The 27,266-nt window shown below is 43.5% G+C and overlaps 1 protein-coding gene across 1 annotated transcript in view; it reads right to left on the minus strand.

Annotated features, from left to right (window-relative positions):
• LOC110989723 (uncharacterized) overlaps window positions 1-27,266 on the minus strand; it is a 61,137-nt gene that overhangs the window by 21,009 nt on the left and 12,862 nt on the right. Inside the window, exons 11-41 of the mRNA XM_022254303.2 lie at window positions 26,771-26,915; window positions 25,131-25,358; window positions 24,544-24,723; window positions 23,926-24,321; window positions 23,465-23,593; window positions 22,302-22,592; window positions 21,357-21,785; window positions 20,057-20,217; window positions 19,043-19,274; window positions 18,148-18,324; window positions 17,585-17,827; window positions 16,766-17,005; window positions 15,407-15,589; window positions 14,357-14,505; window positions 13,573-13,867; window positions 11,206-11,628; window positions 10,359-10,586; window positions 9,472-9,657; window positions 8,777-9,099; window positions 8,040-8,160; window positions 7,545-7,825; window positions 7,235-7,391; window positions 6,129-6,545; window positions 5,446-5,874; window positions 4,568-4,999; window positions 3,937-4,022; window positions 3,126-3,465; window positions 2,445-2,635; window positions 1,759-1,996; window positions 1,155-1,341; window positions 171-400 (exon numbers count right to left, since the gene is read on the minus strand). Coding sequence (XP_022109995.2) covers window positions 171-400; window positions 1,155-1,341; window positions 1,759-1,996; window positions 2,445-2,635; window positions 3,126-3,465; window positions 3,937-4,022; window positions 4,568-4,999; window positions 5,446-5,874; window positions 6,129-6,545; window positions 7,235-7,391; window positions 7,545-7,825; window positions 8,040-8,160; window positions 8,777-9,099; window positions 9,472-9,657; window positions 10,359-10,586; window positions 11,206-11,628; window positions 13,573-13,867; window positions 14,357-14,505; window positions 15,407-15,589; window positions 16,766-17,005; window positions 17,585-17,827; window positions 18,148-18,324; window positions 19,043-19,274; window positions 20,057-20,217; window positions 21,357-21,785; window positions 22,302-22,592; window positions 23,465-23,593; window positions 23,926-24,321; window positions 24,544-24,723; window positions 25,131-25,358; window positions 26,771-26,915 — 7,747 coding nt within the window. The remainder of the gene's footprint in view (window positions 1-170; window positions 401-1,154; window positions 1,342-1,758; window positions 1,997-2,444; window positions 2,636-3,125; window positions 3,466-3,936; window positions 4,023-4,567; window positions 5,000-5,445; window positions 5,875-6,128; window positions 6,546-7,234; window positions 7,392-7,544; window positions 7,826-8,039; window positions 8,161-8,776; window positions 9,100-9,471; window positions 9,658-10,358; window positions 10,587-11,205; window positions 11,629-13,572; window positions 13,868-14,356; window positions 14,506-15,406; window positions 15,590-16,765; window positions 17,006-17,584; window positions 17,828-18,147; window positions 18,325-19,042; window positions 19,275-20,056; window positions 20,218-21,356; window positions 21,786-22,301; window positions 22,593-23,464; window positions 23,594-23,925; window positions 24,322-24,543; window positions 24,724-25,130; window positions 25,359-26,770; window positions 26,916-27,266) is intronic.

Here is a 27,266-nt window from a genome sequence, read left to right on the forward strand (position 1 = left end):
GAAATTTTTGCTTCTGCCACCAAGATGAATGACATTGACCGGTGTGGCATTTGATTTTGTGAACTCCGGCCTACTCATTTTGTAATTAAAGTTGTAAAGTGGATGTGTGTGAACTAGTATGATAGCTGCACCACAAAGGTTTACGACTGTAACAGGATGAGGGGACTCACTGATGCAGTTTGTCTCAACGCAGCTGGTCAGACCGTTGCCCCCAGTCAGATTGAAGGCCGGCTGGGCTTGGTCGCTCTCTTTCAGCGTCACGCAGATGTACCGCATCTGGCTGCAGGAGACACCAGTGAAGTCCATGTTGGCAACCAGGTCGTCCAAGGTGAGTACGACACCCGGAACCAGATCTCTATTCCTCACTGAGGGATCAATAACAGCCTCCTTGACCGAGTACCTAGAGATTGAAAAGAAGATGCAGGATAGCAATCATATAACACTACAGAGGCAGGTGTGGCATTATCACGCCAAATCAATGGGGGACAGCAGTTGTATAACACTACAGAGACGCATGCGGCATTATCACCCGAAATCAATTGGCCTATAAATTTCAATGAGAAGCATGAGGTACTCTAAAAGTTTACTTCCAAGCAATGGCTCAGTATAGTCTGGTTGTAAATGAATACTCCTGAGAAGAAGATCTTGCCCAGGAGACTCAACTGAAAAGATTGATTTTCATTCTTGAAAAAAAAATGTCCCAATGAAAATATATCTCTGATTTATCTAATTAAACAGGCAAGGGACGGTTGAACTATTGCCCTGAACTATTTCTGGGACAGAGACAAATATCACATGACAAGTTTCTAGGTAAATTCCATGGGATACAAGGAACTGGTACAATAAGTACCTTGTAACAGAACATTCTAGCAAACACCCCTTTTTTATGCTGAGATATCTCCTTGGGGAATCTGAGGAACTAAAAAACTGCAAGGGCATTCAGCTGCTTCAAGAGAATGAAAACTTTGAAATAAAATATAATTAGACTTCATGTTCATCACCGTGGAGTATAGAGAAAGACACAAAATATGTGGCAGATATCAAAACTAAAGTGAGGCATTTTTGCCTTTGAAATTTGATAGACTTAATGCTGAGGGTGGGTCAGGGTGCTGCAAAGTTGAGATCATGATCTCTTGACATCAGTCCAGATTTACCTGGTGCCTGAACCATCCAGCTGGGAGTTCACAAAGACAGTGGCCGCCCATAAATTGTCTCCATCGATGCCAGCACTGGTCGGGGTAGCCGTTACATTGAGGTCAAGCTGGACCTCCTGATCTGGCCTCATTTCGATGAGCGGAGCAGCAGTCTTAATGGTTGGTGTCACCATCATGATTTGGACACCTGCCAAGAAAATTATACATGCCCAAAGGTATTCAGAAGATGGCAGCGCCATATATTCAGAAGATGGCAGCACCATCTTGGATGTGTCCCTTGACTATTGACATGTGAAAGTGCCTGTCAGAGAAACGGGTGTCAGTCTCAATGCACTTTGGGCCACAAATTGGGTATTGCGAGAGTCCCATCAAGTTCAGAATTGCGATTGTTTTGATTGTTATTCAAATTCCTCATTTAACGAAAGCAAAGTGCTCTGTGAATAATCTTGATCTGATAATCAAAAGCAAATAGTAAAAAACAAAACTTCATGAACTTTTTGACTGTTGGTGAAGTCTTGAAATGGTCCATCATGCAACCACCATTAAAAATCAATTCTTTGTTAATTTCTGTATATTCCTATTTAAAAGGTCAAAATGCACTCACCATTGCACTGGGTCGGTCGACATATTCGAAGGTCAGCCTGGCTGGCCGGCGATTCAATGTTGTAGTAAGGCTGGGCAGAGTCACCACGCCACACCTCCACACACAGATGGGTCATGTCTGCGCAATACTTTCCTGTTGCGTCCAGGCTTACCTCTACACCGACGAGGCTGCTGACAGCATTGGCGACAATAGGGACTGCTCCCTGGGCAGGGGTCAATTTGGCCTCCCTCTTTTCATCCTGCAAAACATGCCCCCAAAATTTTAAGAGCATTACATTATTTTAGAAAGAGATGACAAAGAAAAGGCAAACTCAACAAACTCATATTGTTTGCTATATATTATTGTTTTCTGTAAAAACATGTCAATGGAAGCCAATGAGGATTAGACTCATATCAGCAAGTGTACAAGGCCCCATCCCTGGAGCTGAACACAACAAAATTTGGCCTCTCAAACACTCTTCATTCTTATTAATGCACGCACTGTAGAAATTATTACAATAACAATCCCATAATATTTATTGGCCCTTGTTTAATTAATTGCTGTCTCGTTTCATATTTCCAGACACATGTTATCACGCACCCAAAAGTGGCTCCAGCAACTTATTTACTATTTTGACACAGCAGGTCACATGTATAGAATATTTACTCTTGTATATTGCTTTGTTCTGGTTTATGTTTTGCTCTTACCTCTGGGGTGCCATCACCGTTAGAATTGGGAGAGACAAAAGCTCTAACTTTCCACAAATTGTCCCCGGTCACAGTGGCAGATTGTGGAGGGACCCGAATACCGATGGTAAACGTCACATTGTTAGAGGGAGCCAGCTCTTTCAGTGGGAACCCATCTGAGACAACAAAGCTGGACGTTTCTAGATACACACCTAAAAGATTGGAAAAACAGAGTAAAATCTGCCTCTGTGTAAATCTGCCTTTGATCAAATATACAAATATTGAAATTCGCAGGACACATGACTTTAAACTGGTCTGTCTTGCTCTGGATAAAGTTACAATACAGCACCTGTTAAAAACTGTGATCAGTGATCAATATTACAGACTGCTTTAAATTATCAGTGGGCACCTCTATATCAATAATATCTACCCCTGAACTGAAGAGTTGGACTGCATGATGGCGTATCTAGTTGATCAGACTGATTCTGTCCCTCCCACTCAGTGCAATGTCAGAGTGGCATTGATCTGTAGACTTTTCATTTTACAACCTCAGAAACCAGAATTCAAAACCAGACTTCAGAATTTGAAAACAATTAAATGTTTCATTACTTATTTGTTTTAGGCCGTATTTTGCAAGCTTATATGATAAGGTTTTTAACCTAGTAAGAAGTACAACTTTTAACACAAGGAACTTGGCCTTACCAGAGCATGTGAAGGACTGCGAGATGACGACAAAATCCAGACCGTCTCTCCATTGCAGGCTGAATTCAGGGTCAGCGTTGGGGTTGGTGATGTTGACCACCAGGTACCGAACATCCGAACATGCTATGCCTGTCAGGTTGAGGTCAGCCCTGAGGCGTAGTGCCACTGTCTGGCCTGGTCCAAGCATGGTGTTGGCGTCATTGCCGATGAAGGTGGCTGGCGTGGCTGCCAGGAATTCTGTGCCTGGGTCAAGGGGATTGTCTTGGGAAAGCTTGACTTCGGCAGACCACAGGTTGGTCCCTTCGGCAGTACCGCTGACTTGGTCGGATGTCAGGCGGACCTGCAATAACGACAGAATAAGTGAATGCAGCTGAGGGTTTAGGTTTCGTGACTCATGATCAGAGGGTCAGGGGTTTCAAATCCAGCCGCTGGCTCTAACGGTTGCGGGTCTTAGGCAAGCCACTGAACCCCGCTTACCTCTCTCCATCCATGACTAGAAATGGGCACCGGCATTAGCTGGAGAGCAACCTGTGTTGGACTGGTATCCCTTCCAGGGGAGAGCACAAACATTCTTAGTTATTTCATACCAAGGAAACTGGAGATAAACGCACCCCATTGAACCACAAAGGCTCAGGAGAGAATTTCCCTAATAATAACAGAGGAAAGGGTGGGGCACGTCTCCAAAAGAATCAAAATGAGTACAAGTTAACCTCAGTGGTGATATCTTGTCAGGTTTGCTGTTCAATTTGTCTCTCATTAACTGGTCATCAAACAAACGATATGGAAAAAAAAACAAATTTTCTCAACTTACGGTCAGTTCTACTTGGTTGGACATTGAATGCTCAATGAATGGAATTCCTGACTCGATGGTTAGGCGCTGGTCTGCAATTTTCACACCTGGTCCCAAAAACCAAATGAAAACCAACGAAGCATTTATGCTAACAAGTGAAAACAAGCATGAACACAAACAGCATAATTAAGATGGATGACGAATATGCCACAGCGGCAGTGATTTCACCCCAGGGCATGCAGGTATCTGCCTAAACTCTAACTATGGGTTAAAATGGTGGACGAGCATCATGTGCATTCTTCACGAATTTGACAAAGCTTTGTTTCTCCTCAATTAATAAACATTTTATTTCCATCCTGGTTGAAGAAAAAACTGTTCTGGAGCCATACTTTGTACAATTTCAGGATTCTCTGATATGCTGTCCAGATGTTAACAAGGGAATTCACTTTCAACTGTAAGTCGCCTGACAAAGTCTGTTGGCCACTAAAATTTTCTAGTCCAGGTTTCTGTTAAGCAGCAGATCAAAAACTGTCCCATGTCTGATAGCTGATGGCGGCATCTATATGGCCACTCAAGTTGGACCCAGTTTGAAAGGCTACCTTTGGTAGTGTTTGGCAGTCAAACCATTTGTTAAAAGGACACGGAGCCTTACCGATACAATCCAGGCGTTCGCTGCATGCTGTTAGAATGGGGTTGTCCATGTCAGGGGTCAGCGTGAAAGGTGGCATTGCATTAAAGCCCTTCATCAGCGTTGCACAGACATAGGGAATTTCATCACACCGGCCCCCACGGAGGTTCAGGTTGATCTGGACAGGGAGGGTGTAGCGCCGGCCGGCGGCGATGTTGAAGCCTGGGGGCGGGGAGTAGAGGAAAGGCATCTGGTGTGGCGAGGCCACCACTGCGGCTCGGGTGGGGCTGTCCGTGGCTGCCACCTGAAGGCGGAACAGGTTGGTGGGGTTGGAGACGCTGGCCCCGGCTGGGTCCGTCTCAAAGGTGAAACTGAAGGCAATTGGGTGCAAGGGGTCATTGGAGATGAGTGGCTCCCCATCCGACAGGGTGAGTTCTGTGGACACTATATGCAATCCTGCAGGTGAAATAAAGGATAACAAGAGGTTTTCAATTTCATAAGAGAAGACATGCTCATTATTAAATCCTCAAAGGGAAAAAGAACTCCATAAATGTCTTCTCTAATAGCATTGCAAAGAGTTTTTAACAAGTTCAGCTTTCATGAATTTTTCTGCTGTGTCTTGTTGGCATTTCTATACCAACTTCACAAAAAGCATCTTTCTACATGTATTCACCACGTACAATGAAAGCATGTTTACTATGCAGACTGAATTATACGGTGGGGTAAATTACAAATGATAACAACAAACTCCTTTGTTTGGTGTATCACAGTTAGCCATTAGAAAGCCCAGATCTGAAGGGGGAGGAGAAGGTTGGAAGGATCCGTGCCCCTTGCTAAGAGAAACAAAGGGTTGATTTACTGGATTTTTTGCACGCAATTGATGTAGAGTTTGAATGCCCTACCTCGGCACTCAATGGCCTCAGACGCCATCAGAGATGAATTGTCAGGCACAGGAACCAATGTGAAGTCCGGCGAAGGGCTGGGGCCCTTGCCAAAGTCAACACAGATGTAGCTGATATCCTCACAGAGGGTGCCCCGCAGTGGTATGGTAGCCAGCACGTTGTTAAGCAGCAGCACTGCCCCAGCCACCAGGGGCTTGTTGTAGTTGATCGGGCTGAGTGCGGAGGTGATGCGGTCTGTTGTGTTCGTCTGGCATGAGGCCTCATTGCTGATGAAGATGTCTACTGACCACAGCCCTGTCCCTGAGATGCTCGAGGCAGCCGCCACAGAGGAGATGCGCAGGTTAAGGTCAAGGTTCACCTCATCATCACTCTCAATAATCCTCTCGGGTGAATTGACAATATGGATGTCCGTGTTGGTCACTTCAACCCCTATCAGAGATTAGGCAAACTTCAGGAATGAGACCCTTTGAAGTTTCACACTGAGGAGTGATCCCAATCAAAGAAGCACTTGGCTTTTACAGCTCACATGAGCATGGTTAACATGCTACGCCCAAACAAATTTGACCCACAAGTCAAAAAAATGAAGACTTATTTGCACTTTTAAAGCATTTTCTGGTTTCCAGAAAAATAATTTATGAATAAAAATTTCAAGGGCTAAAAAAACAAAGATGCCTTAGAAGTACCTCTGCATTCTATCTGCACCCCCTTGAGGACGTCTCCAAACAGTGTGAAGGGGACACTGGTCTGGTCCCCTGTGAAGACCTCCAGGCACAGGTAGACGTTGTCCCAGGCTGGGCACTTCATTCTGAAGTTCATCAAGGCATCCACGTTGAAGGTGATGGTCCCGCCTGCAGTCAGGTCCTGGTCCTCTTGACCAGGCCTTATGCCAGCGTCTGTCAGAGCCACCTCCTCTGCGATGCCGAGACAGTCCGCTGCGTCATTGAGGAATGTCCGGAATGTCCAAAGGTTGTCACCAATGACCGGGCTCTTTGTGGAATCAGATGTGAGACTGACGTCAAAGGAGAACAGCTGGCCATCCATGTTCTCGCGAAGGATCTCACCGCCAGTGTTGGTCAAGTCAAAAGTGGTGATTTTCACACCTGAAATGTAAACAACAGGCCCACCTAATTTCTTGTTTCCACAACCTTCTTTGATTACCCTGCATAAATTGGAGAAAATTTGTCAGCAAGCAAACACAGGGCTACTCCGCACTTTGCTTGAATATTTAAAACTACCACCAGAAGATATACAATTTGGTGTTACAGTTTGACAGTGACATCGATACAAACCAGAAAAATATCAAGTACATATTTCACTCTCTAGATGGGAACAACTCAAAATGAGACATCTGTACTTTTGAGTGAGAGGTTGTGGGTACTAAAGCATCCTTACAACCAATAAAAACATTACTAATACACAACAACAGTGAAAACAATCAATAAATCCAAGACATGTGATAAATTGTTTTCCTAGTATTTAGTTGTAAAGGCATTTTGACAGGAACTGGGTGAAGTTTATGAATCACTTTCAGGACCAAGTTTTTACTTTTCTTTTCTAAAAAAGACAAGATACAGCCACTAAATTTTGATATCCAGCTATAACATACAAATACCATCATGTCAGAGTCATGCATGTCAGAGCTATTTCTTGCCGTCACCCTATACTTTTCAACACTTAGGGCAAGATTAAGGAGTTGCATTTGGAACAACAGGCTTTGCACAGTGGCCAAGTTCAGGATCAACCCTATCTGTCGTCCTCAAGGGCAAACTGGTTTGAAAACTCTCCCTACCGTCGCAGTCCAAGGGTTTACAGTTGATTAGGGCATTGCCATCGGGCACTCCCTGCAAGCAGAAATCGGGATTCGGGTTGTCCCCTTGCAACAGTTGACCGCAGATAAAAGGCGTCTCACGGCATTCGGTGTCTGTTTGTTGGAGGTTCAGATCCACCTGAATGTAATTGAAAAAGGACAAAAAACACAGCCAATTTTTGGTTATGGTCACAGGGAAAACAACAAAGGATGATTTTCCCAATAAATGCACAATAACTGGAGTACATCAAAGCCTGATATGACTAAGTGATGATTGAACTGAAGCACTCACCATTAGACCGGAAAAGGACATTTGTGAACCGGGTAAAACGGAGCTATTCATCTGAGATGATGTCAAGACAACATCGACCTCATAGGACCGACGGTGGTGGGATCCGTCTAACCGACGGTTGGCAAAAGCAACCATCTTCCATAGCCCTGTGCCCGACAGCTCTGCAGATGTAAGTGTGGACATCGATGTGAAGGAGAAACGCACGATGTGAGAGGCTTGCCTCTCAACAGGTATCAGCATGCCACTGGAGATGACCAGATTTGTCTCGTTGATTTGCACACCTGCCAAGAAAAAATCAAAAGCAGTCACATGTAGCTTTATATTCCTGGATTTTTTTTGTGTGCGGCATAAAAACAGAAGCCCGGCCATTCAGAACAGGGCTTAATTACACGATTACACATTAAGCACGAGGACAAGTCTGAGTGGACATGGCTTTTAAGCCCACTTGATCTTCACCTGAGTGCTCCGCAGGTAAAATCCAAAGACTACACTTACCGATACACTGGACACTTCTACAGCCGATCAGGGCAGACTCGTCCCCACCTCTACCAGACAGTGTGAAGAGAGGGGTGGAACTGGCTTGCCTCTGCAGCTTGGCACACAGGTACAGACCGCCCTGTATGTTCAAATAAGAATCTTAAATCATAAATCCTCCAGGTTCTCCACCCTGCCATCATCAACTACGTCAACTATCATATTTTGAAAAATCAGCCATTATAAATGCTGATCAGGCAAGTGTTTAGTTGCTTCTTTTGAAATATATTACTTGAAGAACAGGCTGTACATGCACTAACCACCATGTTAAATAATCATGCTCCATCAAAAACAACTTATGTAGGTACATCACTACACAACATACCAAAATGACAGGAACTTCTAACTACATTGGTGGAAAATTTAACGTTCATTCATAAATTCAGACAGTTTGAGTGCTCTTACTGGTCCAAAGGAAAAGCTAATCGGAATCCAGACAAAAACTCTACCTTTACTTTCAAAGTTACATTTCAGTGATAAAGCCAAATTCATTTCTGTTGAAGTGAGCAGTGTATATGAAGCTTATACAAAATGAAATATTGCCCAGTAATGTTGCCAGGCCCCTTTCTGGGTTTTATTTTACCACACCAGTTGAGCATGCACTTGTTTAAAAACACACTTTTTATTCCCATTGTAACTATTATGATCATCACTGACTGGATTTTTGAATTCTCTTTCAAAAGTTTACAATCACTCACCTTTGGGCACACCAAGTTAGACAGGTTCACACTAGCCTTGAACACACTGGTCAGCACCAAATCCTCCCCGGCGACTAAAGCTGTATTCTGCTGGGTGGTCGTCAAGTCAGCCGTGGCTGAGCCCAGTGTAGGGTCCACTGCTCCATTGGGGTTGGGTGTGTAGTAGACTGTCAGCGCCCACAAGTCACTGCCGTTGATGCTGGCCCCGTCGGCAGAGGAGGTAGCCGAGATGGACAGGTTTACATTCTGGCCGGTGGTGATGCGCTCTGTAACCGTCCCTCCTACCAGCACCTCGGAGATGACTGTGGAAATGATCTCCACACCTGAATTCCAGTGCAATCAAGAAAACGATTAAATGAGAAAGACATATCTGCAGAAGTGGATCTTGATTAGGGCATATCAAGTGCCCCCCCCTTTTTTCAGAGAGAGGTACTTTCTCCTTTTCCGCAATTCAATGATTGCTGTCAACACGTTATTTGGCAACTTTAAAACAGAATTTCCCACTAAAGTTTGCTCGGTTATATGTTCGGGGTTCACTTCCATTTAAAGGCACCCTTATTGTCGCAAGTAGCAATAAAGCAACGGTCCATACGTTTATAATTTACTTTCTCCATGCATATCACATTATCTAAGAGTCTTGGGCAATTTGTTTTAGTCTTTATTTCTTCGGTTTCAATTGGAGAATGATTTCTTACCTCGACATTCAATGCCTACACAGACTTCAGCACTGGAGAGGAACTCCACGCCGAAATCCGGGCTGGGGTTTGACCCCTTGCTAAAGGTCATGCACACCTGAGTCATATTACTGCACACCACGCCAGCAGGGGTGAAAGTTACGGGGAAGACGTTCATAAATTCTGCAGTCTCACCGGCTGCTACGGCTATGGATGGACGGGGGATGAAATGCAATAGAGAGATCAGCATTGGCTACTGAGAAATCTATTATTCCATGGCCAAAAAAGAAGAGAAAAAAAAACACAAAACAAAAACAGAGAACAGGCCAAAATCATCCCTCATCAACAACAAAAAACCCTGCTAACTGATTATAATGGTCAGAATGTTGCAGTGGTTGCCATGAGGATCTTCACGCCATATTTTCAGCCATAATGAGATGAAGGTCTCAATGGAACAGTGGCCACAATGAAAATAATTAAATTATGTGACTGAAATAAACTGGTGCTCTAAAGTCCTGTGGTCACAAAGGCCACATTGGGTGGCTTCTTTGTATCTATCCAATCAGGCAAATGGTCCCGAAGGTCACCTGTCTGGGAATAATGTCGAGATGGCCAGCCAGTAGAGTGAAAGACTATTGTAACAACAAAATTTTGGTTCCAATGTGGATCAGAAAGAGCAAATTGTGCCCTTTCTTTTGATGCATCCCTCATTCTGTCACATTGCCTAATTATGACAATGGACATTATGTGGGTGAAACCTGTTGAGGGTTTCCATTGATTTACATTTTTTAAGATTCTTTTTGAGATCTTTACCTTAAAAGTGCCTCTGGTGACTTGTGACTCATTTTGTCGACTAGGTCACATTTTAGGGTATTTTTCCTTTTTTTCATTATTTTTTCAGTACTCACCCATGTTCTGCAGGGGCATCGTCCAGTATTCTCCAGTTGAGCCCAGGGTTGTGGCATTGGCTGCATTCCGAATTTCAAAAGACGGAGAGGCCCACAGACCGGTCCCTGAAATATTGGCTGACCGGGAGTCGGTGGTGAGGTTAAGGTTCACACGGAGGAAGTTGTCAGCATTCTCTAGAATGGCCTCTGGCACAGCCACCTTGAAGGAGATGTCACTGATGCGAACGGCTGGAAAGTGATTTTTGTCATTTTTTTAAAGAAAAAAGTTCCAATTTTTCCGGGCTTTTTGAGTACTGCTACCACAAGTTTAAAAAATATAGTGTCATTGAAAATATGATTGCTATTATTGTGGAGTTGGAATTAAGGCACAAGGCTGTGGGGGAAAAGGCAGGATTTTGCAAATTTGATTTCCCCCTCTTTGCAGATAAAAATATCTTTAATAGTATTTTTCAACTGTCCTTGTAGACTAACAAGTTTGACTTCAACCTTTTCCAAGCCTTTCTAGGAATTCTCAGGGTATAAATTGAATTTGAGTTGGAAAAAGCCTCTTGACATTTCCTTATAAAATTTTTTAATCTGTTACAGGTTGAACTCAAATATTGACCAGAGCTTGATTTTTGGAATGGTGGACTTTACAGATTACACATGGAAGTCTAAAGGCAAAAGTACTTTTCTCTACTTATAAAGGATATTAAACGATTTTTAAAAAATTCATAATCATTAAATGACAGAGAAACTCGAGTTACACATATGTAACAGAAGTGTGCATAAACGACAAGGATGACCACAAAATTGCAGGCACTTCAGGGCTTTAACAAAGAGCAAAGAGGCTTTCCTGGGAACTTACGATAACAAGTAACCATGCTGCAGCTCCAATTGCTTGCCACAGTGAGCGTGAAGTCTGGGGAACTTCCTGATGCCTTCTCTAGCTTGACACAGAGGTAGAATGGGCTGGCCTGGGAACACAGGACCCCCTCCAGGGGCAAGGTGACCTCTATGTCAGTCAGGTTGGTCCTGGGGCCGGTAGGGTCCACCCCTCGGTTGGCGTTCTCCTCTGAGAGAGCCACCACAGTCGTACCGAAGGCATCCCCCGAGCCATCGGCCGCACTGTTCAGGGCAAAGGTCAGATTCCACAGCCCAGTGCCTGTAACGCCTCCGGCAGTAGGGTCCGCCACCAGACCAAGGTCGAAGGTGAAAGTGGCAGTGGGATCTCGCTCCTCAAAGGACAGTGGCTCGTCTGACACAAAAACTACATCTGTAATGTTGACCCCTGCATTGGACAAAAAAGCAACAATAGGGTACAATCTAACCACAGCAACTAACCCCACAGTCAAGTTAATCATAATGATAATAATGCTGATCGACTTTCCATAAATTTTTTTTCCGTATCCCTCCAGTCCAAATACGTGAGTACTAAGGAGCAGGAGTTACGGTGAGCGTCCACTGAAATTGTGGAAAAGATGCAGATACAACTGAACCAAAAACACAGTCATGGAAAGGTGATCCTGCGGAAGTGTGGCCTTTAAAACAGCACTTTACATGTACTGAGCGAAATAGGATTTAACGAAAAATTGTTGACATGAAACGAGCAATCTAGACAGCCATATAAAAAACAGAAAACACATACAAAGTCACAAGACAAATGTATCCATCATAAATGGATGGCTGGGTAGATCATGACTTCTTGTATACATATACTTGGTATGGTTCTTCAGGGCTAGTCAGTGTGAAAAAAACAGTTTGTTAAAATGAGTGTGAGCAAATAAAACTCCCTCAAACAGTCTCCGGAGTATCGGGGACAAATAATGAAAACAAGTGTGGGCCCTAGCTCACTCAAATTCTTCTAATTTCAATGCCAGCCGCAGGCCCGTTGCAATTGCCTGACCAGAGACTGGGGGGGTTCGTCAAACCCCAAAGGGGAACTTTTGGCACTGTGAACACACATTTTTATTCAAAGGACTTTCATAATATGCTTTGGAGCACAACATCAAACAAGTTCTATGTTGGTCGCGAACCGATGGACGCATGTAAGACTTGTATAGGCCCCTTACTTCAGTTGTCAAGATTCACGGCGTATTGTAAATTGGCCTGGTAATGAATTGGCTCTTCACCCTGCACCTTGAATCGGGCGCTGGGTGATGGTGAGCGAATGATATGAACATTATTATTCTAAAAATCTTAGAAAATCCCAAAAAAATTTCAGAAGTTCTAAAAAAGTGATACATTCTAGTAAATCATTATTACCTTCACTCACCTAACTAAAAATGGTAAAGAAAAATATGTTAGGGCGCATTTCATTTTGCACTCATTTTGGACAAAACTAACATGTCATTGGAACCTTGTAGCGGGTATACGAAATCAACATTTATGAATAAAAATAATTGAAGTTTGATTAAATTTCACCTTTTGTGAAATTGGAGATAAAATATTGCTCCATACACAAATGTTAGAAGTGAAAGGTCGAAGTGCCCATGGGGTCCACGCAACTTTCTGGTGTGCATTCTTCAATTGTAACATGAAGCAGCGCACGAACAAATGTTTTCATTGTGCCTAAACTTTCTCGAGTCCTTGAAAATACCAATTTTAGTGGACTGGATTAGTGTCCTGAGTCCTCGCTGGGTGGGCCATGCAGCTGTTCTTTTTAAGACCAGTAAAATGATAAACAACATGGATTACACAACCGTAAAAGACAAAAACGAACAGACGCACCACACAATATGTGAGGTGCAAACGGAACTTATAGGGTATTTACAAATCTATTCAGTCTTTCTGGACTGGTTTCCTTCATTTCCAACATGTGAGTAGAGCCAATGTAAATGGTAACCAATGAAAACATGACTGCCTTGTCCCTGCACCCGGAGCGTTGCACCGCGCCGCTGGTACCCGTGGCTGGCCGGCCGCAGCGGCCCGGGTTAGGCTGCGCTGAGGCATGGAGCGGCATTTTGTGACTGATTTCATTCTTTAAATGTTGTCGTATAAACCGCCTGCAGTTCATTATAAACCGCAGAGATATTTTCCGCATGGGAATCAATGTATAAACAGCAGCTTACTTTCCAAAAATTGTAGTATATTAAAATTATATATTTATTACCCCAAAAAACCACCAACGAGCGGAACTCAGAAGCAAGGGGGGGTTCGAACCCCCTGAACCCCCCAGCCAACGGGCCTGGCAGCTGTGGTTGTTTTACATGTGCGATTTGTGAAAGTAAAATACCTCTACAGTCTATTGCTGTGCACTGCTGAAGTTTTGTGGGGTCAACCGTCTGGGTTCCTGTGTCAAAACCCTCCAGCAGGTAGTCCAAGGAAGCCATGGGGTCTTTCAGCAGGCGTACGCAGATGAAGTTCTCAGCCTGGCAGGTCCAGGTGGTGGTGTTCACACTGGCAACGGCTCCCGTGAAGGTTATGTTCGAGCTGGCAGTCACTGGCTGGCTCTCAGAGCCCTGCGGAAGGTCCACGCTCTGCTCAGATGTCTTGGGGTCCCCACCATCTGCAGTGGCAGAGAGGAATGCCTGTGGGGACAGGACATGGTTTCACAACTTGAGGGCATATCCCGGTTTTTGGTTGGGGATGGGGCAAAATGGGACTTTTTAAAATAACAATGGTCGAAATTTGTTTACAGTCATAAAAAAATCCTCATCCCCTGTCCTCCCACCCCCAAATATGCCACTACGCAATTCTAATTTTGGTAGTTACCTCAGAGAGCTGTCTCCAAGTTAAAACAATGTTTATGCTCATGTCATTTTGGATCTTGGAAGTTCTCCAATGATTAACAGCTGCTCGAGGTAGAGGGTTTTAACACAGAATCAAAGTCTCGCAGGTTTGCAAAAATCAACAAACACACCAATCATTGCCAAATCCGAAAGCAACATCCATTTTACCAATCTCCCCATCAAGTAAGGTACTGCGTCCTCATGTTCAAACAGTACTCAGACTTGAAAAGAAATGTATCAAAGGCCATTGCTGTCAAATTAGACTGGTTTCATAGTGCTGTGACCTACCACCAACTTGAACAGGTCCATGCCACCAGTCCTCACACTGGCTCCATTGGCGTCTGTGCCAAAATCCACTGTCAGTGTTACAGGATAAGCAGGATTTCCTTCGCGAAGGATAGATGAGGTTTGCACGGCTCCGCCAGTCACACGAACCCCTGTGAGCAAAGTCAAGAACCCAACGCCATCTGTTCCTTGGTACTTCTTTTCAGAAAAGGTTTATAAGAAACCCAGGCAGGATTTCTCTTCTGTTATGACCGTCATTGAAAACAAGTGCTCCCGTGTACTGTTCTTTTTTCAAATTCAACATTGTTTTGTTATCCACCTTGAACAAGAACAAAAGAGGGCATTTTTGGAGGGAACTCATCATGTGCACATGCACAGGCCCTTGAGCATTTGGCACAGGACACATTGAGCACACGCAACCAAATTCTGTTTGAATGTACGGTCTTCATGTTTGCGTTGGGCATGTCCATGAGATATAAACTTCCCACCACCTTTCTCATCTTTGCCAGTGAGGGGGCACTTCAACTAGGGGTGGATACTTGAGCTAGAATTCACATATCTAGCCCACGTAAAGAGAAAAGTCCTAAATCACTCAAGCTGGACAAAAACAAACTTCAGCACAATTGCTAAGTCATGCACTTAAATATAAAATAATCGCGCCCTGAAAGGATAGATAAATTATGAGAAAGTGATTGTTTCTAATATTTTCAAGAGATTTATGTTGCTTTAAATTAAAGTATACCTGTTATATATGTATCACTGGGGAAATGTTGATGCAGGAGGAGCAAATATCAGCCCCGACTGATTTTGGAGTTGTCCGTTTTGAAAAACAAACAGGGACTGCATCAGGGGTGGTTTACCCGTTTTACAAATTATCGCTAACACTGGTTTGCCTTTGGTACAAATGATTGCCAACATTGCTGAAAGTCAAAAAGATGCACTGAAATTGTCAAGATCCACAAACGGCCAACATCAGATACCAGCATGTGGAATGCACCTCAGATGTCAGACACCCGGCCAAATCATAAGAGGCAATGGGCCCAGATCACCCACCTCTGCAGGTGATGGCCATGCAGTCCTGTAGGCTGTTCTCGTTGGGTACCCCTTCCAGTTTGAATCTTGGCATGACAGTGTCACTGCGGTAGATTCTGACGCACAGATAATTCAGGTCAGTGCAGAATACGTCCGTCAGATTAAGGACAGGAGGCGTTGCTTGGGTTAGCGTAGTTGAACCACCTTGGGACAAACAACAATATTGCTAACAGCCTCTTAAACAAAGGAAGAATGTGTTCTGTTGTTTAACTCTTACCTTTATTGTAAACAAAACAATATCAACATTGAGTTTTCAAATTTGTTCCACAGTTTGCATTTGACACAGTTCAATGAAGAAGCATAGGTGTAATGGAGTGAAAAAGAAGGAAAGGGAAAAAATGAATGCCTACAAGATTTAATAAAAAGGATATTCTAATTACTCATTCCAAAAAGTTACAAACAATCAGTACGCACTTTATATTAGGTCACATAAAAACTAATTAGTTTAGCATCAGTGCCCTTTTTGTCTTTTCAGATGTCCTTAGCTGTCCCCCATAGTTTCTACAATGTCCCCAAAACCTCGTGCACGCGCAACATGTAACCTGGGTACATACACACAATGTCATGTGCACGTCTGTGCACGAGTCTGAAGTGAACATGGCACTTTCTTTCCGTGGTTGCGTCAGTCCAGACCGGCATGCATATCAAAGAATTTAAAAAAAAAAAACCTCCTCCCTCCTCGTTTTTGCAAATACAACTGATGCTAAACTATTTTCTTTTCTGATGTGGCCTTATGGCGCATAACACTGATATCATATCTTTATATTTTGTTACCCCTGCAAACATTTTGTCCCCAACCAGCATGCATCCCCTCCTATTGTCTCTGGTTGATTTCTTTTTTTTATAAGAGTATTGCAAATAGTTTGTTTTTCGAATTGTGACTCTGAACCTTTCTGCCAGGAATGGTAAGCATCTGATGTAACTAAGCTTACCACTAGAAAGGGTCTGATGCCGTATGCCCACAATTAAGAACTTAACATTCATTGAGACATGGTTCTCTGTTATGGTTGCACTATGCCACATTTCCAACAAATCCTGAGACCATCCCTATTTACCTGTTAATGTCTCTGCAGTAAATTTGAGGAAATCTGTGTGCATTTTAAATTTGTAACAAAATTGTGAAATCTTCAATTTTAGGAGGGATTTTAATGAATACATCCCTACAAATGTTACAAATTCATGTTTAATTTCATGGTGCATTTTCAAATACTTCTCATAAAAATGTTTGTGACCCGCCAGCATCTTTTAAAAAAACAATTATACAAAAGCCGCATTGTAAAACTTCCATATACCAACATATGATAAGCAGTGTCTACACACCTGGTGCTACACTCTGGGTAGAGAAGCTAACGTTCACCACCGATAGAGCAACTCTGGGCCCCGACGCATCCTCCATAGAGTTGCCAAATAGCACCACTTTGAAATTCTCATTGTTTGGCAGGGTTGAGGATCCCGGCCCTCCTGTCAAAACAACACTGGTCACTTCGACTGCCTGGTTGCCTGAATCTTCTGTCAGAACATTGGTGGTAAGGTTGAGGGCTGTGTTGGAAATCTGCACCCCTGTCAAGTTTAAACAGAAAAAAAGTGATAGTGCCGTGACCTCACTGCTGTGAGTCTTACCACTCCCTTATTATATGTAAATTTAGGGTGAGACAACAGCCAGTGTGTCATTCTCTGTGCAACCTCCGACAAATGGGTCAACTCAATTAAATTCCTCTCTGCACAAACAAGCAGCATGTTCTGCTTGTATTTGCACTTCAGGACCTGGCCAGTAAGAAGGCAGCACTGGCAAGGTGCATTACAACCAACAGCAGAAACTGCAGGCTCATCTCTCATATTCAGGTGTGATGCAAGGTCAGGCACCATCAAGTCTACCTGGCTCTCAGTGTTTCTGGTCACAAAGTTAGGGCCTTGATCCCCTCAGAAGTGGTAGTATAAAACAGGAGGCTTTAATCCAAATCTCAGCTTTCTCTATGGCTTCATTTTCAGTGTCAAACAATCAAATGCTTTTGGAATCAAACAGACAATCTTCAAAACTTTAGCCAATCACTACACTTTCAGCCAAGGTGTCAGAAAAGCCAGGACTGCAACTGCCAAAGTTGTGAAAAGGCCTCACACCCACCCCAAACGCATCCTTACCAGTGCAGTCCAGGCTCGTGCAGGCTATTCTGGCATTGTTGGTGTCTGCCAGGGAGAAGTTCTTGCTTGGAGCACTCCCTCTCTTCAGCTCGGTGCACACCCAGTGGACATCCTCACACACCCGATAGGGACTCAAATTCAGTGTTGCAGACACACCATTGAATTCAACACTGCTCCCCTTGTTCAAGGGAAAGCTGTTACCATTGCCCTGCAGGATACCAGTTGTCTCGGCCATACGAGTTCCTAAAAGTAAAAGTCAACACGCTAGAAGTTTTTATCACAAAGAAAAAAAGGTATATTCAATGGATTTTTACCCCTGACGGTACCATCTTATTACGACGTATAAAAATAACAATGTCAATGCTGAATTTACACTCCATGCAAGAGCAAACATGAAAACAAATGTGTATTTGTGGCATTACTGCAAATATTTATGCTGTTTTTAGTCATAAATGTTGGTTTTAATTACATGTCTGAATTTGCGTTTGCTTTGGCAACAGATATGACCTTGCCATGACCTTATAATGTGGTCCTAACCTCCCAGCTGCCCATTGCAAACTCACCCAAACCATCTCCCTGGTTATTGCCAAACACAGTGATAGACCACAGGCCAGTACCCTCAATGCTGGCACCGTTGGGGGAGGAAGAGTAAGAGACATCGAAAGTGAGGGGATTGCTGGCGCGCCCCTCCAGGAGGGAGCCTGTTGAGGCCCTGATGCTACTCTGGACTATCACCACTCCTGTTGGTGTGGCATAAAACAGAAAAAATTAAAAGGTAACTGTTGTTAGCAGTGTTCAGAGGATTACTTTCATAACCCCTTACCAGGAATGTATTTGTGACATCAAAGCAATAAAAAAAGGAACATGTTTATGGTGGCCCACAAAAACACAGAACCAGGATCGGTTACGTTGTTTGAGACACAGTACAAGGTGCAGCAGGTGGCACTGTTGAAAAATATGTAATGTTCACTTAAATTTAGCAAGTTTCTTACAATAGCTGGCCTGTCTTTTTTCCAGTCTAAGAGAATATACCTAATGTGTTTTTTTGCATGCAACAAAAATATGTTGAAGTGTAAAACCGCATAGCCGCCTGGACATCCTGTTTTTTACTCCGAGGCAAATGTGTACACCCTGTTTCGAATGCTGGCAAAGAGGCCTGCCTTACTGTTATATACTTTGCCAGTGTATGGCAATAATTCCAACTCTACAGGCAGAGTAAATGTCTATGGGAAATGTATGTATACTGTATTTTCAACAAACTGGACACATTGATCATCTGCAGAATTACTAATGGAAAGAAACCCGCAAAATGTGAAACCTTGTTTCCAAACACTGACACAATTTATTTCCCCTTGATTCTATTCTTAACATACACCGATGTTCTTTTCATTTGCTTGTTAGCTTTTCAAAAGGTCCACAAATCTCTCTAAAAAAACAACTGAGAAAGCCTGGCCTCACCCAAGCAGTCCAGGTCCAGGCACTGCCTTGTTGTTCCCGTCACGGTGAAATTTGCGTCAATACTCCCACCCCGTGACAGCTCTATGCACAGCATGACTGTGCCGTTAATGGGGCAGATCAGACCTGTGAGGTCAAAGGGCACTGCCAGATTACTAAATGTGATTGGCTGCCCGGCTACGATGGCTGCATGAGCCTGGTCACCTAGGTTCACGTCAACGGCATCCAGTACCATCTGAGGTAGGGAACAAGACAAATATAGGCTTAAAAACTGTCAAATAATAAAACTGTAAAAATCTAATTCCTTTGAGAAGGCCAGTGGAAACTTTTCACACTAGGTGGAAAATGAATATTTTTGTATGAGCAAGCTCTGCTGATACAGAAGAGCACATAGGAAAACCTAGCTCTTGCCTTGTGCCCCTTATTAGATGTGATCATCATAATTACAGAGAGTAGGCTTAGGGGTGTAGTGCAAAATTTCTGCAAGTTGGGGCTGGAATGAACTGTAAGGTGACCATTGATCACTTGCCTCCTTCCAATCCCCAACTACAATGCAGCCTGATAAAACGACACTGGTTGGACTAATTTTGTGAATTAAACCTCATCTTCATTCAAAAAATGCCAATATTGCGTCTCTCACTGCATTTGAAGTCTCTATCACCACGGTCATTTTCACTTTATAGGTGCTCTGTACTTAATTACTGAAAAGGTAACTGACATTTTACCAACTGGCAATCAAACCAAGCCCTTGGCTGACCACACCAGGCCAACCATCAAGTGACATTTAATGCAGAATGGCTTACTACAGTTCTTACTACAGTTCTTGCTAGAATTTGCCCTAAGTTGCTCAGGCATCTGCAAGTGAGCCAGTGCAGATTGCAGTGTGTCTTTCAACGGGCTCTGTGAAAGGGCCATATTTGAAATGCACCATATGTGTGGAAGCAATAATTCTGTGGACACAGATGTACAACTGATTGATGGGCTCATGAACAGAGCTCATTTGGGTAGACAACATACCCCATTGGGTGTGACAAGGGAAGCATTCATTTTCCACAGGTTGGTGCCAGAGGCATCCGCTCCACCCAACCCAACGGTGACGTTCAGCCTCATGGGGTTGCCCTCATTCTCGACCACTGCCTGGGACTGACCGGCGATATTGATGCTGGTGATCAGAACACCTGTCAATCCAGAACCATTTCCAACAAGGATTTTAAAGCCCACATCTACAAAGGTGTTGCCGAAGGTATCATTTGATGATTTTGTACATGTAAGATCATTGCAACCAGGGGTGGATCCAGACATTTTTCCAGAGGGGGTCAGGCCAGAGAAATTTTTTAATATCTCATATTTTGTGGACCAGCAGAAATTATGTAACATTATCACACATGCCATACACAGTTTACAATGGTATTGGTGCACTTTTAGTTATTTTTTATTATTTTCCCATTTTTCTCCCTTTTTTTTCTCCCGCTATTTCTATGAGACAGTGAGGCATCTCTCTGGTTTGAATTCCTCCAAGACCAGCATATGGACTGGATTTTCAGCAAGGGTAGATGATTCTGAACCAAATTCGGGCTGGGCAAAATTTGTTTTGATTGGAAGTCCAAAAGATTGGAAATTTCTTTACATTCCCTTTTGCATTTCCAAAGAACAAGGCTGAATTTGGGGGCTTTTTTCATACATTTCCTGGATTTTACCGGAAGAACAATGTTTTGGGGCTTTCTAGTTCAATGAAAGTGAATTTCTAGTAACTGGAGCAAGCTGCCAGTCCAAATGGTGAGATCATGATAATCAACTATAAAGGAATTAACCTTTATATACCTAGCTGAAGTGTGGATAATAATATAGATCTCTCTCACTGGAGTCCGTCTTTGAAGGAAAACCGCAACGGCATGTATAACGCAAACAGGTGCACATGCGCGCAGTGTGCAAAGTGATCAAAACCCACGCGTGTGCTGATTCAAATATGTTTGAAATATGGTGCTCCTGATGCCAGTCAGGAAAATTGAAGTACACAATGCCAATGCACGTGGCAAATTGTAAGGAGTGACGTCATTTGACACAAAAAAGACCTATTATGTACATGTTTAGCTAAGATGAGGCTTGCACATGCATGTCACTCCCATGGCATACCTGTCCCATAAAACAAAGTTATAGTACAGTGCCAGAAAACAGTTCTTTATGCTCCCACATTTGACTCGTGGGTGGATCCTCATATGCACGCTCGATAAGCAGTAAAAAAAGCAACTGGCTTGATGCAGTGCAGGGGATTTGGTTTTTGATTATGAATATGTATGAGGTATGATAATAAGCCTACCTTGGCATTCCACTTGTTGGCAGGCTATGAGAGGGCTTGGTGTACCTTGGATAGTGAATGGAGGGGAGGATGATGGGTTGCGCTGGAGCTCAGCACACAAGTATATCATGCGTGATGGGCAGACAAAGCCCTCGAGGTTCAAACTGGCATCAACGTTGGCCAGCTCAACGGTGCTCGATGCCAGAAGTGGGGTGTTCTGCTGGTTTCCACTCAGCGTAGCAGTGGCTTCACCATAGCGCTTAGGCCCGCTGCCATCCGGCTCGGTGTTAGCAAAGACCTTCAGGAGCCAGAAATTGGAACCAGAGTCAAGAGTGGCTGTGTCTGTGGCCGTGCTGGCCTGGAAGGTGACTCGGACTGGATGTGCTTGCTCATTCTCGATGAGCCGTGTGCTGGCTGGTGCGGTCAAGTTGGCCGATGTAAACACAGCACCTGCAGGTAGTTAAAAACCAATGGGAAGATTGCAAGACAGAGTATGAGTCAAGTCACAGGTGCTGAAGAGAATAGCAGGTGAAACAGAGAGCAAAGTATGTTTGAATAAAATGAATGACATCACTTGAGAATAGTGGGGGGCGATTCAGCACCGTTGCCAGCTTCAGGCATTAAGGGGGGGCCACAGTATCAACTAGGGGGGTCTTGTCACAGAAACAAAATATATATTTTTCATGCTTAGGCTTTTTACTGATGGGGGGCTAGCTTCCCGCCAGGGGGCCCCACCCCCTTGCCCCCCCCCTTGGCCACAGGCCCGCGGCGATTGCCTTGTGGCTGGTTTCTGACGGTCTGGATTGTAACCTAAGTGGATAGACTGCCTTATCTGAAACTTGCCAAAAATTTGTTTAAAAAGTTCATGAAGACGCCTTAGGTACGGGGTAATTATGCATTACATAAAGTGACGGATCCTAGCATAAAACTAGCAAAAATATACATCCATGCTGGAACTGTGCACACCTGTGCAGGTGATGGCCTTGCATGTGGAATTCTGTGGGAATGTGATGCTGTAGTTCACTGCAGCATTAGCGGAGATCTCCAGGCAAACGTAGAGGGCGGAACCGCACAGGATGTTGGAGCTGGTGAACGTAAACGGGAGGTCGGTGTTGATGTTCAATGGACTGCCACTACTGATGCCCAGCATTTGGTCTGTGGGAGGCAGGCTGGCTTGTGAGCGGTCGTAGGTAGTCCCCGTGCCATCACCAGCAGAGTTGAGGAAGAGCGACACTTCCCAGATACTTTCAGTGTTATCTACCAGTGTCAAAATATTGCAATATACATACATGTAGTTGCCATTTTTTTAGAGTGGTGAAAGACAGGTGGAAGTCTGATTTCAAACCAGCTGAAGGAGGTATGTTTGAAATGCTAAAGGTAACAAATCATCACCATTTTCACAAAGAGACAAATTTCATTCAGGGGTGCAAAACTGTACTCTTAAGAAAATTGTGTTTAAAGTTGGTCACTTTTGTTAAACAAGTTGATTAATTAAGGTAAACTGTGCAAAAGCATATATTTTAAACTTCATGAGGCGACAGACTGAATGGATTGTTCAAACTGTCCCTGAATTATTCTTTTGGTAGCACAAATGTGAAACAACCATCCTTTGTTTTACACAATTAACTCTTGAACAAATCCTCTTCGTGTACAAGTAGCTGTTTTCCTTTCTCTGCAGTCTCTCATAAAATTGCAACAAGAAGTTGTCAAGTTCCAAATTAGTTCAACTGCTTCAAACTGCTCCTCTCATTTGACGGCATATCTGATTTTTTCGTAATAATAAAATAAAAGCATCAGCATCATTTCATGGAAGGATGCACTGACCATTACCCATCTACATAGGCATCTGTGTGCAGCGTGCATTCATGTTTCACATACCACAAAGAGCAATTGCACAGTTCTAATGCATTTTTTGGGTGCGCATGCACCAAGCATGCCCCATGCATGATTCGTGTCACATGATCAACAATTTACCAATCAAATGAAGAGGATTTATTCAGAGTGTTTCCGAATTAAACGTTACACATCAAACATGTTTTACAAAGAGCAACCGATACATGGGTATGAGCACATCTGGAAAAGATGTATCATACAGTCATTTCAAAATGGTAACCCGAAAAGCTCCATACCAGGGATGACGGCACCATTTCCTTTAGCCAGAGCTGTGACAGCATCGGTGGTCAGTGTCTGAATATTACTGGCTTCCACGATGTTACCGGCATTCTTCAACGTGAAATCTTCAGCTGTTATGACAATTCCTGACAATGCAAAGCATATTTCTCCCCCATTATAATCCTGGCCGATTTAATAGTGACGGAAGAAGAAAGAAAACAGTGTCATTTCACCAATGCAGGGTTCTGTGCGTCAAGCAACAGGTGACCATCAAGCAAATTTCATCGGTAAAGTTTGATAGACTTTTGATAGACGGCTTCATCCAGAGTGTGTGTTTGGACAGAAAACTATTATAAGAGGCAAAAACAGAGAAACTATGCTTAGACTCAGATGAATGGTTAACATGGCATTTCACCCAAAAGTCTAATATTCACGAGTAGCTTGTAGGCCTCAAATCAATCTCTGATGAATATCTTACCTTCGCATGGTGCCTCTGTACATTCACGATTTCGGTTAGGAATGAGAGAAAATGATGCACCGGAAACCAGTTGCAAGTCCACACACATATACTTGACATTAGCACACAGCCGCCCAGTCATGTTCACGTTCCAGGTGATCCCATCCAGCTGTCGCATCTGCCCCGCTGCCGAGTCCCCGCTGACGACTGCCACCTGCTCAGCAATGCGCTCCCCAGTGCCGAACTCGTTGTTGCTGCCAAAGATGGTCACGTTCCAGATGTTGATGCCTGTGACACTTGCGCTGGAGTCGGTGAACATCAGCGACACTTCAACCACAGGGGCGTTACGGGCCACACCCTCGACTAGAGGTCCTCCACTGCCAATTGCCACTGCTGCATCACCACGTATTTCAATGCCTGTTTGCACAGCAAAATGCGACAAATCAAATGATCACCTCTCTGTCAAAAAAGGCAACATCCCAGAAACACAGAAAAGGGAAGACTATTTTTCTCTTTGGCACTGGAATAAATTTTCAGGGGAGAGGAAAGGAGTGAACTGGGTCTTTAATAATGGTTTGGGAACTTTTCTTCTAGAGCAATGAAATCTAGATTTCCTAGAAGCAACTGGCCTAAGCCTACCATTGCATTGTGGGACAGCCTTGCACGTCTTCAGAACATTTTGCGCTGGGTCCAGCAGGAAATTCTCCCCATCAGCCCTGTCCAGCTCAATGCACAGGAACTGCATGTTGGCGCAGGTGGTATCCAGATTGAGAGACACTTGAACACCACCAAGTGTCGTCGCCACCCCAGCGAGCACGTCTAAGAGCAAATCAATAAGCACAAGCTGATGAGAAAGTTCACCAGAACATTTATAGGTAGAGCATTTTGACCTCCACAGCACTGAATTTGTGGCCTGTTACACATAACCCAAATTTTATGTCACATTCATCCTAGTTATTTTTAGTCATTAGTTGCCTTATGCAATGTATACTTTGTGGCTATTAAGTTATAAAAATATTGTATAGCATATTAACATTTAAGCAAAAATCATCTGAAACCAGTCTCTGGAAGTATAACATACAATGTACAATACTTCATTGATAACCTGTTTTGAAATATATGTACACGCAACATGATACTTTTCCTTTGGCTAAGCATTTTTTTCCAGCATGTGACAAATTCCCATGTTCAATCTCAGTGTCCCCTTTTCTTCGGTATTTATATACCTTCATCAACCCAAGCCCCTGTCATTGCCTGAGCTTCAACCAGGTTGTTTCTGGAGTTGTCTGGGGAGAGGTAGACCAGCATCTTCCACAGGCTGTTGCCGCGCACGCTGCCGGCCTCTGCATTGGTGGTCACCCCGACTGAGAAGGTCATGGTATGGCCCTGCATCCCTTCCTCCAGGGCAAAGTTGGTGACACCATCATTGATGACCAGCGAGGTTATCTCCACGCCTAAGATGGTATCGTAAGCAATCATGTTTCTGATAAATATCATGATACATGGCACAGGGCAACAGTAAAGCTTTGGAAACATGAACCAACAGACCCAACCGTGCTGCAAAACAGAGATGTAATTGGAAAGAAAAGTGGGGTAAGATATGGTAGTAGTTTATAACTGCCATTTTAAGAAGCATTACACAGATCACTGAATGAAATTCCTTTTCTGTCATGATTTTATATTTGAATTTCATATCATATTTTGCAGAACTCCCAGGCTCAAAACGAGATATATCCATGGTGCTACCACAAACCTATCTAGTTCACATTTTGCATGTTTTATGTCAAGAAAATAAGGAAGGTACGTTGTATTATCCTTAAAAGTCACTTTGTCGTTAGTGACAAGCCAGTGCAGTGGCATAGTTATGACAGGATAGGAAAATGCACAAGCACCTTATGGGGGGCACCAGCTTGCAGTGGTGTTGGTTGGGGGGGGCAAGCTTTTGTAAGCCTGGTTCAATATCCATTCATCTACTGACTTAATTTTATCTCTTTTTTTTTAGTGGGGGGGTTGGCACCTGGGGGGCACCGAGAAGTTGTAGGGGGGGAAGCATGTGCCCCCCAGGCCCACGCCCCTGAACCTGTGGTACACCCTTTCTTTTTGCAGTATATCTGTTCCAGAGCACTGAAACTTGTGCATCACTCGTTAGTAAGCAATGAAACCAGCCGGTAACATCTGGTGTGCTTCCCTGCCAAAAGGCTGTATACCCAAATCTCCTATTTCATACATTGCCTAGAACTACTGACCATGCATGTTTTACACTTTGGTTGTTAATATACCAAACAAACTTCTCATCTAAAGACTAACATACACACATGCCGGTATGAAATGCATGGCGACTGATTGTAAAAATGTTTGCTGGGGTAGGAAGAACTCATACCCTTGGATGTAAGTTGCCAAGTAATAAAGATGTCTAATGGGCTTATCTCATAGGCCAAAGTACAAGTATACTGCACTAATGACTGATGCACGTACTGGTATATTACACTGTGCTCATAACACAGTTATGCATGTATCTCATCTACCAAGACTATGTCGAGAATACAGATTAAATGTAAAGGAAATTTGCTTTTTTCTGTTCAATTTTGTCACAATATATCTCTTGAAGATTTGTTTTACCCCAGAATATTATTCGCCAAAGCAACTCTCTTTAATCTAAATTTAAATTATTCCAGCAAAAACTATTTAACAACCAAAAGAGTTTAGGATCCCAAACATAGGTCATTCCTAAGCAATGGTCTAATTATAGAATTGCAAGGGTCTTAGTTACAAATCAACTGAACAGCAAATTTTACGAGACCACCTATCACACACAGGCAAGTTTAAGACTTATTACTCCAATCCATCATGACTTAAGGACCTGTACCTTGGCAGGTGGGGGTGAAACACCCCATGTTCTGGGCTGAGGGAGAGTCTAGCTGGAAACCGAGGGTGTCCGCACTGCTCCTCATTATTTCAGCACACAGGTTACCAATCGTAGCACAACGTTGGTTTCTCAGATCCAATGTTGCCTTCATGTGGAATAAAACACTAAACTGCATTAATTCTAAAAAGACTTGGAAAGACATCCAACAATGACAACATGAAAACTAGCCATCAATAATAATGATACACATTGGGCAGGGCAAACGTCCAAAATAAATTAACACCTCTCAGGCGCAAATCCATGCTTGGAAATAGCTGTTTGTGGTACCCACTGCTACATCTGACTCGAACCAGCCAACCGACATTGGCAAGCTCGGTGGTTGAGTGGTTAAGATGTCTGCACTAATAAGCAAGAAGTCTTGGGTTCGAGTCCCACCTAAATACGCTTGTGGTTTTTTTCACAACTCTTCGGGGACAAACACTGAGTGTACAGTGTT

The sequence above is a fragment of the Acanthaster planci genome, linkage group LG03, assembly GCF_054643075.1.
Source record: "Acanthaster planci isolate LZ-2023a linkage group LG03, COTS_SCS, whole genome shotgun sequence".
In the NCBI taxonomy this organism is placed as follows: domain Eukaryota; kingdom Metazoa; phylum Echinodermata; class Asteroidea; order Valvatida; family Acanthasteridae; genus Acanthaster; species Acanthaster planci.